The 14,836-nt window shown below is 42.7% G+C and overlaps 1 protein-coding gene and 1 pseudogene across 1 annotated transcript in view; both read left to right on the top strand.

The window, feature by feature from the left end:
- Positions 1-14,836, top strand: part of NOX1 (NADPH oxidase 1) — a 39,178-nt gene that overhangs the window by 23,561 nt on the left and 781 nt on the right. Inside the window, exons 9-13 of the mRNA XM_003810393.7 lie at positions 7,615-7,707; positions 8,554-8,789; positions 9,006-9,168; positions 9,514-9,660; positions 10,187-10,311. Of these exons, the coding sequence (XP_003810441.2) occupies positions 7,615-7,707; positions 8,554-8,789; positions 9,006-9,168; positions 9,514-9,660; positions 10,187-10,311 (764 nt within the window). The remainder of the gene's footprint in view (positions 1-7,614; positions 7,708-8,553; positions 8,790-9,005; positions 9,169-9,513; positions 9,661-10,186; positions 10,312-14,836) is intronic.
- On the top strand, positions 2,671-4,422 carry LOC103784753 (heterogeneous nuclear ribonucleoprotein A1-like; annotated as a pseudogene).

Here is a 14,836-nt window from a genome sequence, read left to right as displayed (position 1 = left end):
TACTGAATGGGCAAAAGCTGGAGGCATTCCCCTTGAAAACTGGAACAAGACAAGGATGCATTCTCTTACCACTCCTATTTAACATCGTGCTGGAAGTCCTGTCCAGAGCAATCAGGCAGGAGAAAGAAATAAAAGGCATCCAAATAGGAAGACAAAAAGTCAAACTATCCCTGCTTGCAGACAATATGATTCTATACCTAGAAAACCCCATAGTCTATGTCCAAAAGCTCCTAGATCTGATAAACAGCTTCAGCAAAGTTGCAGGATACAAAATCAATATACAAAAATCAGTAGCATTGCTATACCCCAACAACACCCAAGCTGAGAGCCAAATCAAGAATGCAATCCCATTCACAATAGCCACAAAAAAAATAAAATACCTAGGAATACAGCCAACTAGGGAGGTGAAAGATCTCTACAATGAGAGTTACAAAACACTGCTCAAAGAAATTAGAGATGACACAAACAAATGGAAAAACATTCCATACTAATGGATAGGAAGAATCAATATCATTAAAATGGCCCTACTGCCCAAATCAATTTACAGATTCAACACTATTCCTACCAAACTACCAATGACATTCTTCACAGAGTAAGAAAAAAAAAACTATTTCAAAATTCATATGAAACCAAAAAAGAGCCCAAATAGCCAAGGCAATCCTAAGCAAAAAGAACAAAGCTGGAGGCATCATGTTACCCAACTTCAAACTATACAACAAGGCTACAGCAACCAAAACAGCATAGTACTGGTATAAAAACAGACACACAGACTGATGGAACAGAATAGAGAGCCCAGAAATAATGTTGCATATCCATGACCATGTGATCTTTAACAAAGTCAACAAAAATAAGCAATGGGGAAAGGATTCTGTTCAATAGGTGGTGCTGGGATAACCGGCTAGCCATATGAAGAAGATTGAAACTGGACTCTTTCCTTACACCATATACAAAAACCAACTCAAAATGGATTAAAGACTTAAATGTAAAACCCCAAACTATAAACACAGTAGAAGACAACTACCCTGGAAGACAACCTAGGCAATACCATTCAGGACATAGGCCCTGGCAAAGATTTCATGATGAAGATACCAAAAGCAAATGCAACAAAAATGAAAATTGATGAATGGGATCTAATTAAACTAAAGAGCTTCTGCACAGCAAAAGCAACTACCAAGAGAGTAAACAAACAACCTACAGAATGGGAGAAAATATTTGCAAACTACACATCCGACAAAGGTCTAATATCTAGCATCTATAAGGAACCTAAACAAATTAACAACAACAACAAAAAAACACAAATTATCCCATAACAAAGTGTGTAAAGTCTCAAAAAAAAAAAGTGGGCAAAGGACATAAAGAAACGCTTTTCAAAAGAAGACACACACGCAGCCAACAAGCATATGAAAAAATGCTCAACATCGCCGATCATTAGAGAAATGCAAATCCAAACCACAATGACACACCATCTCACGCCAGTCAGAATGGCTATTATTAAAAAGTCAAAAAAGAACAGATGTTGGTGAGGTTGCAAGGAAAAGGGAGCACTTATACAGTGCTGGTGGAAACATAAATTAGTTCAGCCATTGTGGAAAGCAGTGTGGTAATTCCTCAAATAATTGAAAACAGATTACCGTTTGACCTAGCAATCCCATTACTGAGTATATACCCAAAGGAATATAAATCATTCTATGACAAAGACACATGCACTTGTGTGTTCATTGCAGCACTATTCAAAACTGCAGACATGGAATCCACCTAAATGCCCATCAATGGTAGACTGGATAAAGAAAATGTGGTACATATATACCATGGAATACTACGCAGCCATAAAAAAATAACAAGATCATGTCCTTTGCAGCAAGATGGATGGAGCTGGAGGCCATTATCCTAAGCAAACTAATGTAGAAACAGAAAACCAAATATCACATGTTCTCATTTATAAGTGATAGCTAAACATTGAGTACATATGCACACAAAGAAGGGAATAACACACCGGGGCCTACTTGAGAATGGAGAAAGGGTGGAGAGAGAGGATCAAAAAACTATCTAATGGGTAGTAGGCTTATTACCTAGGTGATGAAATAATCTGTACACCAAACCCCTGTGACATGTAGTTTACCTGCAAACTGCACATGTACCTCTGAACCTAAAATAGAAGTTAAAAAAAAAAGTAATTTTGGGTGGGGCACAGTGGCTCATGCCTGTAATCCCAGCACTTTGGGAGGCTGAGGCAGGAGGATTGCTTGAGCTCAAGAGTTCGAGACCAATCTGAGCAACATAGGAAGACCTTGTCTCTACAGAATATTAAAAAATTAGCCGGGCATGGTGGTGCACGACTCTGGTTCCAGCTACATGGGAGGCTGAGATGGGAGGATCACTTGAGCCCAGGAGATTGAGGCTGCAGTGAGCTGTGATGGCACCACTGCACTCCAGCCTGGTTGACAGAGAAAGACCCCATCTCAAAAAAAAAAGTAATTTTGGAAGGACATACCTGGGATATGTTAATAGCACATTTCATTTCTAAAGTCAGAGGAAATTATAAGATCATAACCAGGGATCTGTATTAGCGGACTAGTAGACAAGAAGACCTTAAAGATAGGGAGCTATTGCCTTTCCGCCCGTGTACGCCACCGAAGAAGCATTGTTAAAGTCTCTCTTCTCCCTTCCATCATGTCTAAGTCAGAGTCTCCTAAAGAGCTCAAACAGCTGAGGAAGCTCTTCATTGGAGATTTGAGCTTTGAAACAACTGACGAGAGCCTGAGGAGCCATTATGAGTGATGGGGAATGCTCACAGACTGTGTGGTAATGAGAGATCCAAACACCAAGCGCTCCAGGGGCTGTGGGTTTGTCACATACGCCACTGTGGAGGAGGTGGATGCAGCCACGAATGCAAGGCCACACCAGGTGGATGGAAAAGTTGTGGAACCAAAGAGAACTGTCTCAAGAGAAGATTCTCAAAGACCAGGTGCCCACTTAACTGTGAAAAAGATATTTGTTGGTGGCATTAAAGAAGACACGGAAGAACATCACCTAAGAGATTACTTTGAACAGTTTGGAAAAATGGAAGTGATTGAAATCATAACTGAGGCAGTGGCAAGAAAAGGGGCTTTGCCTTTGTAACTTTTGACGACCATGACTCCGTGGATAAGATTGTCATTCCGAAATACCATACTGTGAATGGCCACAACTGTGAAGTTAGGAAAGCCCTGTCAAAGCAAGAGATGGCTAGTGCTTCATCCAGCCAAAGAGGTCGAAGTGGTCGTGGAGGTGGTTTTGGTGGGAATGAAAACTTTGGTTGTGGAGGAAACTTCAGTGGTCATGGTGGCTTTGGTGGCAGCCATGATGGTGGTGGATATGGTGGCAGTGGGGATGGCTATAATGGATTTGGTAATGATGGTGGTTATCCAGGAGGCGGCCCTGGTTACTCTGGAGGAAGCAGAGGCTATGGAAGTGGTGGACAGGGTTGTGGAAATCAGGACAGTGGCTATGGCAGGAGTGGCAGCTATGACAGCTGTAACAAGGGAGGCAGAGGCGGCTTTGGCAGTGGTAGTGGAAGCAATTTTGGAGGTGGTGGAAGCTACAATGATTTTGGCAATTACAACAATCAGTATTCAAATTTTGGACCCATGAAGGGAGGAAACTTTGGGGCAGACGCTCTGGCCCCTAGGGTGATGGAGGCCAATACTTTGCCAAACCACCAAACCACAGTGGCTATGGCGGTTCCAGTAGCAGCAGTAGCTATGGCAGTGGCAGAAGATGTTAATTGGGAATCAAAGCTTAGCAGGAGAGGAGAGCCAGAGAAGTGACAGAGAAGCTACAGGTTACAACAGATTCATGAACTCAGCCAAGCACAGTGGTGGCAGGGCCTAGCTGCCACAAAGAAGACATGTTTTATACAAATATTCATGTGTATGGGCAAAAAACTCGAGGACTGTATTTGTGACTAATTGTATAACAGGTTATTTTAGTTTCTGTTCTATGGAAAGTGTAAAGCATTCCAACAAAGGGTTTTAATGTAGATTTTTTTTGCACCCATGCAAAAAATTGCTATATGTGATAGTCTGATCATGACGCTGAATAAATGTCTTTTTTTTTTTTAATGTGCTGTGTAAAGTTAGTCTACTCTGAAGCCATCTTGGTAAATTTCCCCAACAGTGTGAAGTTAGAATTCCTTCAGGGTGATTCCAGGTTCTATTTGGAATTTATATACAACCTGCTTGGGTGGAGAAGCCATTGTCTTCAGAAACCTTGGTGTAATTGAATTGATAGTTACTGTTGTGACCTGAAGTTCACCATTAAAAGGGACTACCCAAGCAAAATCATGGAATTATTGGTTATAAAAATAATTGTTGGCACATCCTATGCAATATATCTACGTTGAATAATGGTACCAGATAAAATTATAGATGGGAATGAAGCTTGTGTATCATCCATTATCATGTGTAATCAATAAACAATTTAATTCTCTTGAAAAAAAGATAGGGAGCTATTTAAAGATTATTTGGAAAGCTTACTAGCTAAGATGGTTAATACCTTGTCTTATCTTGCACATCAGCTTCTGTCTTTTTCTCATCTATTACCTGAGTTAAGTTATAGTTGGTCTATTTGGTATCCTTAAAACTTAGGGGTTGCTTTGGTTGGTCGTGTAATACTCTAAGAGAGAGAACACCAGTTTTGCCACCTGAATGTATTGCTTTGTTTCTTCCATAAACATTTAAAAAATACTCTCTCCATATTCACCCCATTTAAAAATTAGAAAAATAATATACATTTATTGTAGAAAGTTTGGAAAATACAAAAAATACTAGAAGTAAATAAAAAATTTCATAGAGTTCTACCACCTAGAGGAAATAATGTTTTTCCTTGATTGATATAATGGATGCTTTCCTTTGAAACATTTTTTGTTTTGTTTTGAGACAGTCTCCCTCTGTTACTCAGGCTAGAGTGCCGTGGTGTGATCTTGGCTCACTGCAACCTCTGCCTCCTGGGTTCAAGTGATTCTCCTGCCTCAGCTTCCCAAGTAGCTGGGACTACAGGCGTGCACCACCACGCCCTGCTAATTTTTGTATTTTTAGTAGAGACGGGGTTTTGCCATGTTGACCAGACTGGTCTCGAACTCCTGACCTCAGGTGATCCACCTGCCTTGGCTTCCCAAAGTGTTGGGATTACAGGCGTGAGCCACCGCACCCGGCCTTGAAACATTTGTTTTAAAATAGTTGGCCAGGAGTGGTGGCTCATGCCTGTAATCTCAGCACTTTGGGAGGCTGAGGCAGGTGGATCATTCGAGGCCAGCAGTTCCAGACCAGCCTGGCCAGCATGGTGAATCCCCATCTCTACTGAAAATGCAAAAATTCGCCAGGTGTGGTGGTGCATGCCTGTAGTTTTAGCTACTTGGGAGGCTGAAGCAGGAGAGTTGCTTGAACCCAGGAGGCGGGGGTTGCAGTGAGCCGAGACTGTGTGACTGCACGGAGTGAGACTCTGTCAAAAAAAAAAAAAAAGAAAGAAAGAAAGGAAGGACGCAAGGAAGAAAGCAAGGAAGGAAGGAAGGAAGAAAGGAAAGAAAAAGAAAGAAAGAGAAAGAAAGAAAGAAAGAAAGAAAGAAAGAAAGAAAGAAAGAAAGAAAGAAAGAAAGAAAGAAAAGAAAGAAAGAAAGAAAGAAAGAAAGAAAGAAAGAAAGAAAGAAAGAAAGAAAGAAAGAAAGAAAGAAAGAAAAAGAAAGAAAGAGAAGGAAAATATGTGTATGGTATATATACCATTTTAATCATTTCTTAAAGTAAACATTGTGGCCATTACTTTACTCGTGCATAATACTTTTTCACACCTTAATTATTTATCTTCATTTCCCAGAAGTGAAGTTCCAGGGTAAAAGAGAAGGAATGCTTTTGAGGCTATTGAGACGTACTGCTCAATTGCTCTCTGGGAAGATGTTGCCAATTTGCATTTTCACCCATGTGAAATGCATGTTCAATTTGCATGCCCACGTGAACACTCCCATTTCCCTGAATCCCAGTTAATGCTGGGCATTATTACTTAAAATTGTTTTTCAATTTGAGAGACTAAAATGGTATCTTGTTTTAACATTTATTACTCTGACTATTTCTGAGGCCAATATTTTTTTCACATTGTTATTATCCATTTCTTAAATATGTTTTTCCTCAAATTGAGCTGGGGAATTTTCTTCAAATAAGAAATAGCACTGAATTGCATAATGTTCACTCTGTTTGATTTGTCCCATCTCTGCCTCTTCCTTCCCTAGAGATACTCAAGGAAGTTATTTGCTTGCACCAGCTTAAGAAACCTCACTTCACACAGTCCCAATGTATCACACTTGAGCAACTGTGCAAGAAAGGACATAATTTAGTATTGCTAGGAAGTACATTTTTAGTAGTTCCTGTGCAGGTAGAAGCAAACTGCTGCTTTGCAAAGATCTCAGGGATAGAAAAGCTGCTTTATTTATTTATTTATTTATTTTATTTTGAGACGGAGTCTCACTCTGTCACCCAGGCTGGAATGCAGTGGCGCGACCTGGGCTCACTGCGACCTCCTGGGTTCAAGTGATTCTCCTTCCTCAGTCTCCCGAGTGTCTGGGATTACAGGCGCCCACCACCACACTCGGCTAATTTTTGTATTTTTAGCAGAGATGGGGTTTCACCATGTTGGCCAGGCTGGTCTTGAACTCCTGATCTCAAGTGATCCACCCGCCTTGGCTTCCCAAGGTGCTGGGATCACAGGCGTGAGCCACTGCACCTGGCCAAAAAGCTGCCTTTAAAAAAAATGTAGACAAGGTAAAAAAGATATTACTATGTTAAATGTTTAAGCACTTGAGAAAGGAGGTGATGGATAAGTACTGAGTTTTATGTACCAGTAGCATCAGTCACATACTTTCCCTTTTTTGTGTTTGTTTTGTTTTTAAACATCTGCCTCTATTTCACATCTACTTTCTCTGTTGGTTTTTTGGATTGGACAAGCTGTCCTCAAAGACAGTCTTAGATTCTTAAAATTAAATCTTATTTTATTTTTTTGGAGATAGTGTCTTGCTCTGTTGCCCAGGCTGGAGTGCAGTGGTGTGATCTCAGCTCACTGCAACCTCTGCTGCCTCCTGGGTTCAAGCGATTCTTATGCCTCAGCATCCCATGTGGCTGGAATTACAAGCATGCACCACCACGCGCAGCTAATTTTTTGTATTTTTAGTGGAGACAGGGTTTCGCTATGTTGCCCAGGCTGGGTCTCCAACTCCTGAGATCAGGCAGTCTGCCCGCCTCGGCCTCCTAAAGTGCTAGGATGAGCCACTGTGCCAGGCCTTAAAATTAAATTTTATATGTAATTTAAGAATAAGAATATTTACCATGTGTTCCATTTCTGTGCTTTTCTTCTGCTTCTTGGTCAGACTTGTAAATTTTCAGGAAATGGTCTGTTTTATGAATAACAGATTAGCAAACGAAACCATTGTCCTTTATTTTTTCTATTTCCATCTTCCAGATTTGGTGAAATTAGTAGCTTAAAAATGATACACATTGGAGAACTCAGTAAAGAATGAAGGATGAACTGCTACACAAATAAGTCCTAAACAAGAAATTAGTGTGTAATCTCATTCTTAACCCTGTCTCTGTGCAGTCTTGGAAGTGGATCCTTGCACCGGTCATTCTTTATATCTGTGAAAGGATCCTCCGGTTTTACCGCTCCCAGCAGAAGGTTGTGATTACCAAGGTAAAGAATATGCACTTTCCTCTTGCTGTGATAAGAGTTATCTTCTACCGGACTACAGAACTAAATTTTTATGTTGTCACCCTGAAAGAGGAACTTGGAAGCTGGGCACAGTGGGTGGTAGTCCCAGCACTTTGGGAGGCCAAGGAGGGCAGATCTGTTGAGGTCAGGAGTTCGAGACCAGCCTGGCCAACATGGCGAAACCCCATCTCTAATTAAAAAAAAAAAAAATTAGCTGAGCGTGGTGGTGCCCACCTGTAATTCCAGCTACTTGGGAGGCTGAGGTGGGAGAATCGCTTGAACCCGGGAGGCAGAGGTTGCAGTGAGTTGAAATAGCGCCACTGCACTCCAGCCTGGGTGACAGAGAGAGGCTCTGTCTCAAAAAAAAAAAGAAGAACTTGGGTTTGGCATACCTCAGTTCCTCCAGCACTGGACAGAACTGGGAAAGAGGGGCTTGGCCGAAATCATCAGGATGAGTCTATGTCAGAGGTTGCAAACAGGCAGCCTGGGCCACAGCTAGTTCACAGCTATATTTTGTTTGGTGCACACAATGTTTGTTTATAAAGTTGAATTGGTTGCCAACATTTAAAAATCTGGATGGAAGCTTTCGTTTGATTTTTTAAAAGCTATTTCTTGCTTCTCTTGAAGAATCAGGAAACCTGATAACACTGTCATGGTTCCATATCGCAACCACTGTCTGGAGCTAAGTAGCTGCTGCCCTCTTTAGAGAGGACTTGTGTTTGTAGTTCACCACTGTCACCAGCCCTCCAGCTTCACTCATTTGCTTTATCTGCCTGTCCCTGTCGCCATTAGAGTTTGCTTTCTTTGGTCTATGTGCTTCATTCACAGGTTGTTATGCACCCATCCAAAGTTTTGGAATTGCAGATGAACAAGCGTGGCTTCAGCATGGAAGTGGGGCAGTATATCTTTGTTAATTGCCCCTCAATCTCTCTCCTGGAATGGCATCCTTTTACTTTGACCTCTGCTCCAGAGGAAGATTTCTTCTCCATTCATATCCGAGCAGCAGGGGACTGGACAGAAAATCTCATAAGGGCTTTTGAACAACAATATTCACCAATTCCCAGGTAGGTCCTTGAGACCAGGAGAGTCCCAGACCAGGATGCAGACTGGCAGAAAAGAGAAAGCAATTCTTCGTTGAATCTTAAGTTTGGTACAATAGAATAGGATTATAATAAATATGCAGAAGTCAGCCATGGGAACAACTATATTTCTGGGAGGATGTTTGAGGTTGGAGGTGGAGGGGAGTCTTCAGTTGCCCGTTATCTTCTGTCTTCTGCCAGGATTGAAGTGGATGGTCCCTTTGGCACAGCCAGTGAGGATGTTTTCCAGTATGAAGTGGCTGTGCTGGTTGGAGCAGGAATTGGGGTCACCCCCTTTGCTTCTATCTTGAAATCCATCTGGTACAAATTCCAGTGTGCAGACCACAACCTCAAAACAAAAAAGGTATAATCCCGTATATCACTTTTCTTCTGGCCTGAGTCTGACAAGTCTATTGCCTTCTTGGGCTAAGCTCTTTACAATTGATAAGGGAGCAACCTATCCCTGGAGTTATGAGAATAAGTGATCATTTCTCTTGGCCAGGACATCCACTTCTACAGATTTATCATAAGAACAGGGTCTTCTTTTCAATTTGGAGTTTAAGATCACCCTGACCAAAGATGTTGGAAGGCTCGTTCCTAAGGAAAATTGTCAGAACTCTGAACATTCCTGCTGCCTAAAGTTTGCGGCTCTATAAATGTGACTTTTAAGGTCACCTAATAAGGCTATGTTCTCTCTTGCTGATTTCAGATCTATTTCTACTGGATCTGCAGGGAGACAGGTGCCTTTTCCTGGTTCAACAACCTGTTGACTTCCCTGGAACAGGAGATGGAGGAATTAGGCAAAGTGGGTTTTCTAAACTACCGTCTCTTCCTCACCGGATGGGACAGCAATATTGTGAGTCCAAATAACACACTAATTCCCCTACTAAACATAAGACGAATGTCAGACAAAGGATAGTGCATATGGATTAGAAGTTATTTCTTATGATTTCCTACCTGCCCTCACACTCACACACAAGTTTAAAAGTGGTGGAAAGAAGAGGCAGCTATCAGGACTTGGTTTTTCTTTTCTTTCTTTCTTCTTCTTTTTTTTTCTTTTTGAGACAGAGTTTCACTCTTGTTGCCCAGGCTGGAGTGCAATGGTGCGATCTTGGCTCACCACAACCTCTGCCTCCCGGGTTTAAGCAATTCTCCTGCCTTAGCCTCCCGAGTAACTGGGATTACAGGCATGCGCCACCATGCCCAGCTAATTTTGAATTTTTAGTAGAGATGGGGTTTCACCATGTTGGTCAGGCTAGTCTCGAACTCCTGACCTCAGGTGATCCACCCACCTCGGCCTCCCAAAGTATTGGGATTACAGGCGTGAGCCACGCACCCAGCCTAGGACTTGGTTTTTCTAACTTTTATTCCTCTGAATCCAGGTTGGTCATGCAGCATTAAACTTTGACAAGGCCACTGACATCGTGACAGGTCTGAAACAGAAAACCTCCTTTGGGAGACCAATGTGGGACAATGAGTTTTCTACAATAGCTACCTCCCACCCCAAGTAAGTATATTTTCCTCTAGTAAGATGAGTTTACAGGGGCCGTGCGTGGTGGCTTACTGCCTGTAATCTCAGCACTTTGGGAGGCCGAAGTGGGTGGATCACCTGAGGTCAGGAGTTCGAGACCAGTCTGGCCAACTTGGCAAAACCCCGTCACTACTAAAAATACAAAAATTAGCTAGGCGTGGTGGCACATGCCTGTAATCCCAGCTACTTGGGAGGCTGAGGCAAGGAGAATTGCTTGAACCTGGGAGGCAGAGGTTGCAATGAGCTGAGATAGCACCATTGCACTCCAGCCTGGGCAACAAGAGAGAAACTCTGTCTCAAAAGAAAAAAAAAAAGATGAGTGCGGAGTTAGGATTTAGGAAAGGTATTACAACATGTTGAACACTCTTAAGAAAAGATCTCTGGGGCAGAAATCTTTTGTGCCATTCTTAGATTTTTGGTGAAGACTGAGGAAATTTCATCTGGGGTTTTAGAAAAATAGGGTCATGATCTTGAAAATGATGAAAAGAGGTTTTTTTGCCCCAGCAAACTCCATTCAAACAGTGAGGCAAGTGGACCCACTTCTGATCTATACTACCAAACAAACTAGAGAACTGGAGCAATTCAAATGCATTTTTGCGGGGAGGGGACTCAATAATCTCTACTTAAAGTAACAAAGGTATTATCTAGTTTACTGGCCACCTGAGCTCAATCTTTCTGGAGGGTTTTGAGACATGTTACAGCACAAAAAATCCTGGTGCTATGAAATCAGCCATTCCAATGGGAAGGAGATGAAGCTGAGATTCCCTGAACAAGCAGGGAGGTGATGATCAATTCAATGCTACAAATATTCTTGATTACCTTTTTTTTTTTTTTTTTTTTGAGATGGAGTTTCGCTCTTGTCGCCCAGGCTGGAGTGCAGTGGTGCGATCTCTGCTTGCTGCAATCTCCGAATCCCGGGTTCAAGCGATTCTCCTGCCTCAGCCTCCCATGTAGCTGGGATTACAGGTGCCCACCACCATGCCCAGCTAATTTGTTGTATTTTTAGTAGAGATGGTGTTTCACCACGTTGGTCAGGCTAATCTCGAACTCCTGACCTCAGGTGATCCACCTGCCTCAGCCCCCAAAAGTGCTGAGATTACAGGCATGATCCACCAAGCCCCGCCTTGGTTACCTTTTATAAGCTCAGCTCTCATCATTCTAGAAGCTTTGGAGGTTGAAAGAGAAATAGGATATGGTTCTTGCCCTCAAGGAGCATACATTTGAATAAGAGATGCACACAACCACCTCAAAGCAGAATAATGCACTCCGTGAAAGAGGTTCACGGATGCTAGAGGGAAGAAAAGTCTACGGCCACATGGGGTGATTAGGAAAGGCTTCAGGAAGGCAGTGGCTAGAGCACTTAGTGACTTGGATTCAGATGATCCTGGGTCCTCATGCTGGTTCTCTCTTTTTTTCTTTTTTCTTGAGACACAGTCTTGCTTTGTCACCCAGGCTGGAGTGCAATGGTGCCATCTCGGCTCACTGCAACCTCCGCCTCCGGGTTCAAGCAGTTCTCCTGCCTCAGCCTCCCGAGTAGCTGGGATTACAGGCATCCACCACCACACCCAGCTAATTTTTTGTATTTTTAGTAGAGATGGGGTTTCGCCATGTTGGCCAGGCTGGTCTCGAACTCCTGACCTCAGGTGATTCACTCACCTCGGCCTCCCAAAGTGCTGGGATTACAGGCATGAGCCACCATGCCCGGCCCTTATTCTGGTTCTGACACTTTCTAGTTATGAGACCTTGAACTTCTGAACCCTCTGATCTTGATTCCTCATCTGTAAGACAAGGGTCATATTAGTGAATGCCTGCTCTACTCACTTGCAGGGTTGTTATGACAATTGAGACAATATATGAAAAAATGCTTTGTAAATTTTAAAGCAGCATATAAGCATAAAAGATGCTAATTATCATGTTGAATGTAACTGAAGTTTTGAGAGAGTATGAGGTTGTCAGGAGAGAGAGAGAGAGGGAGGGAGAGAGAGAGACTAGTGAGGGACAGAGTACCAAGGAATGCTGCCTAGGTTAAATGGGAAGGGAAAAAGACAAACCAGGGAAGAAATAGGAGTACACAGAGAAGTGGTGTCACAGAACCCAAGGGAGCAAATATTAGAGAAGCGTGGTCAATAGTGTTGGAAGAGTAGCAGGGTCAGGAAATGTTTATTTAGCTTAAGCATATTTATAGACAGAACAAGGACCAGTACATAAAATAAAATAAATACATGAAAGAGGGGAGAGGACTAAGATGGCCATAATAAAAGATGGACGATAGTATTGGCAAGGAAGTGGAGAAGTTGCAATCCTAGTACATTGCTTGTGGAAATGTGAAATGATACCACACTCGGGGAAAACTCTTTGGCAGTTCTTCAAAGTGTTAAACACAATTTCCAGCTGGGCATGGTGGCTCGCGCCTGTAATCCCAGCACTTTGGGAGGCCAAGGCAGATGGATCACGAGGTCAGGAGTTCAAGACCAGCCTGGCCAACATAGTGAAACCTTGTCTCTACTAAAAATACAAAAAATTAGGCCGGGCGTGGTGGCTCATGCCTGTAATCCCAGCACTTTGGGAGGCCGAGGCGGGTGGATCACGAGGTCAGGAGATCGAGACCATCCTGGCTAACACGGTGAAACCCCGTCTTTACTAAACATACAAAAAAAAATTAGCCGGGTGCGGTGGCGGGCGCCTGTAGTCCCAGCTACTTGGGAAGCTGAGGCAGGAGAGTGGCGTGAACCCAGGAGGCAGAGCTTGCAGTGAGCCAAGATCGTGCCACTGCGCTCCAGCCTGGGCGACAGCGAGATTCCATAAAAAAAAAAAAAAAAGGTGAAAAGAATTAGCTGGGCATGGTGGCGGGCACCTGTAATCCCAGCTACTAGGGAGGCTGAGGCAGGAGAATCGCTTGAACCCGGGAGGTGGAGGTTGCAGTGACCCCAGATCATACCATTGTACTCCAGCCCGGGTGACAGTGCGAGACTCTGTCTCAAAAAAAAAAAAAAACAACACATAGTTTCCATATGACCCAGCAATCCCACTCCTTGTTATACACCCAAGAGAAATGAAAATATATGTCTACACAAAAACTTGTACATGATGTACATAGCAGCATTACTCATAATAGCCCCAAAGTGAAAACAAGCCAAGCATCCATCAATAGATGAATGGATGAAGCAAATGTAGCATATTCACATACTGGAATATTATTTAGCTATTAAAAAAAAAACAAAGTACTGAATCATGCTACAACATGGACAAATCTTGAAAACATCATGCTGAAAAACACCAGACACCAAAGGCCATGTATTGTATGATTCCACTTATGTGAAACATTCAGGATAGGCATACCCACAGAGACAGAAAGTAAAGTGATTGTCTTGGGTAGGACAGGGTAGTTGGGAGGAAATGAGGACTGCTAATGTGGATGGGGTTTCTTTGCGGATGACGAAAATGTTCTGGAATTAGATAGTGGTGATGGTTGCATAACTTTGTGGCTGTGCTAAAAAGCACAAATTGCACACTTCAAAGGGGCGAATTTTATGGTATAGAAACTATACCATAATTATATTTTTAAAAAAGAGGGGGAGAGAAAGGTATGAGAGAAGGAAGAAGACGGTGAGACCCAGAGCATAGTTGGAAAGATTAGCTTTGGCAAGAAAGAACACTACCTCTCCACTAGGAGAAATTTTGAGGTAGGGATAAGCTCACAGTGGATGGGTTTAATGGGAGCTAATACATATGTACTTGCTATGTGCCAGGCATTTTTCTAATTTATTTACATGTTCTTATTTAATCCTTAAAACAACCCTATGTGGTGAGTACTATTTTTATCCCCATTTTACAGGTGGGAAAGCTGAAACAGAGAGAGGTTAAGAAATTTTCCCTTGTTGGTCATTGTGGCTCACGCCTGTAATCCCAGCACTTAGGGAGGCTGAGGCAGGCGGATCACTTGAGGTCAGGAGTTTGAGACCAGCCTGGCCAACATGGTGAAACCCCGTCTCTAATAAAAATACAAAATTTAGCTGGGCATGCTGGTGCGTGCCTGTAGTCCCAGCTACTCAGGAGGCTGAGGCAGGAAAATTGCTTGAACCTGGGAGGTGGAGGTTGCAGTGAACCGAGATTGTGCCACTGCACTCCAGCCTGGGGGACAGAGCAAGACTCCATCTCAAAAAAAGAAAAGAAAAAAGAAAAAAAGAAATGTGCCCAAAGTCCCACAGGTGGGATAAATGTCAGAGCTGAGATTTGAGCCCAGACAACCCAGACAGACTGGCTGCACAGTCTGGCACTTAGCCACTGCACTGTCTTATGTCTGTCATCTGTGTTCTCAAAACAGGGAAGGCTGAGTGCTGAGAGTGTTAAGGGCTGAGAGCATATTTGGGGTTTGTGCGCAGAAAAGGTTAAAAAACTACCATGAAGAACGTGGGAGTTAACAACCGAATTTTTATTCAAGGTTCTTGGAAGTAGTAGAGGCCTAACAGAGGCAGTTTCTCCATTCTATCATTGCTGCATT

The sequence above is a fragment of the Pan paniscus genome, chromosome X (genome assembly GCF_029289425.2).
Source record: "Pan paniscus chromosome X, NHGRI_mPanPan1-v2.0_pri, whole genome shotgun sequence".
NCBI classification, from domain to species: Eukaryota; Metazoa; Chordata; class Mammalia; order Primates; family Hominidae; genus Pan; species Pan paniscus.
This window is presented reverse-complemented; position numbering and strand designations above follow the sequence as displayed.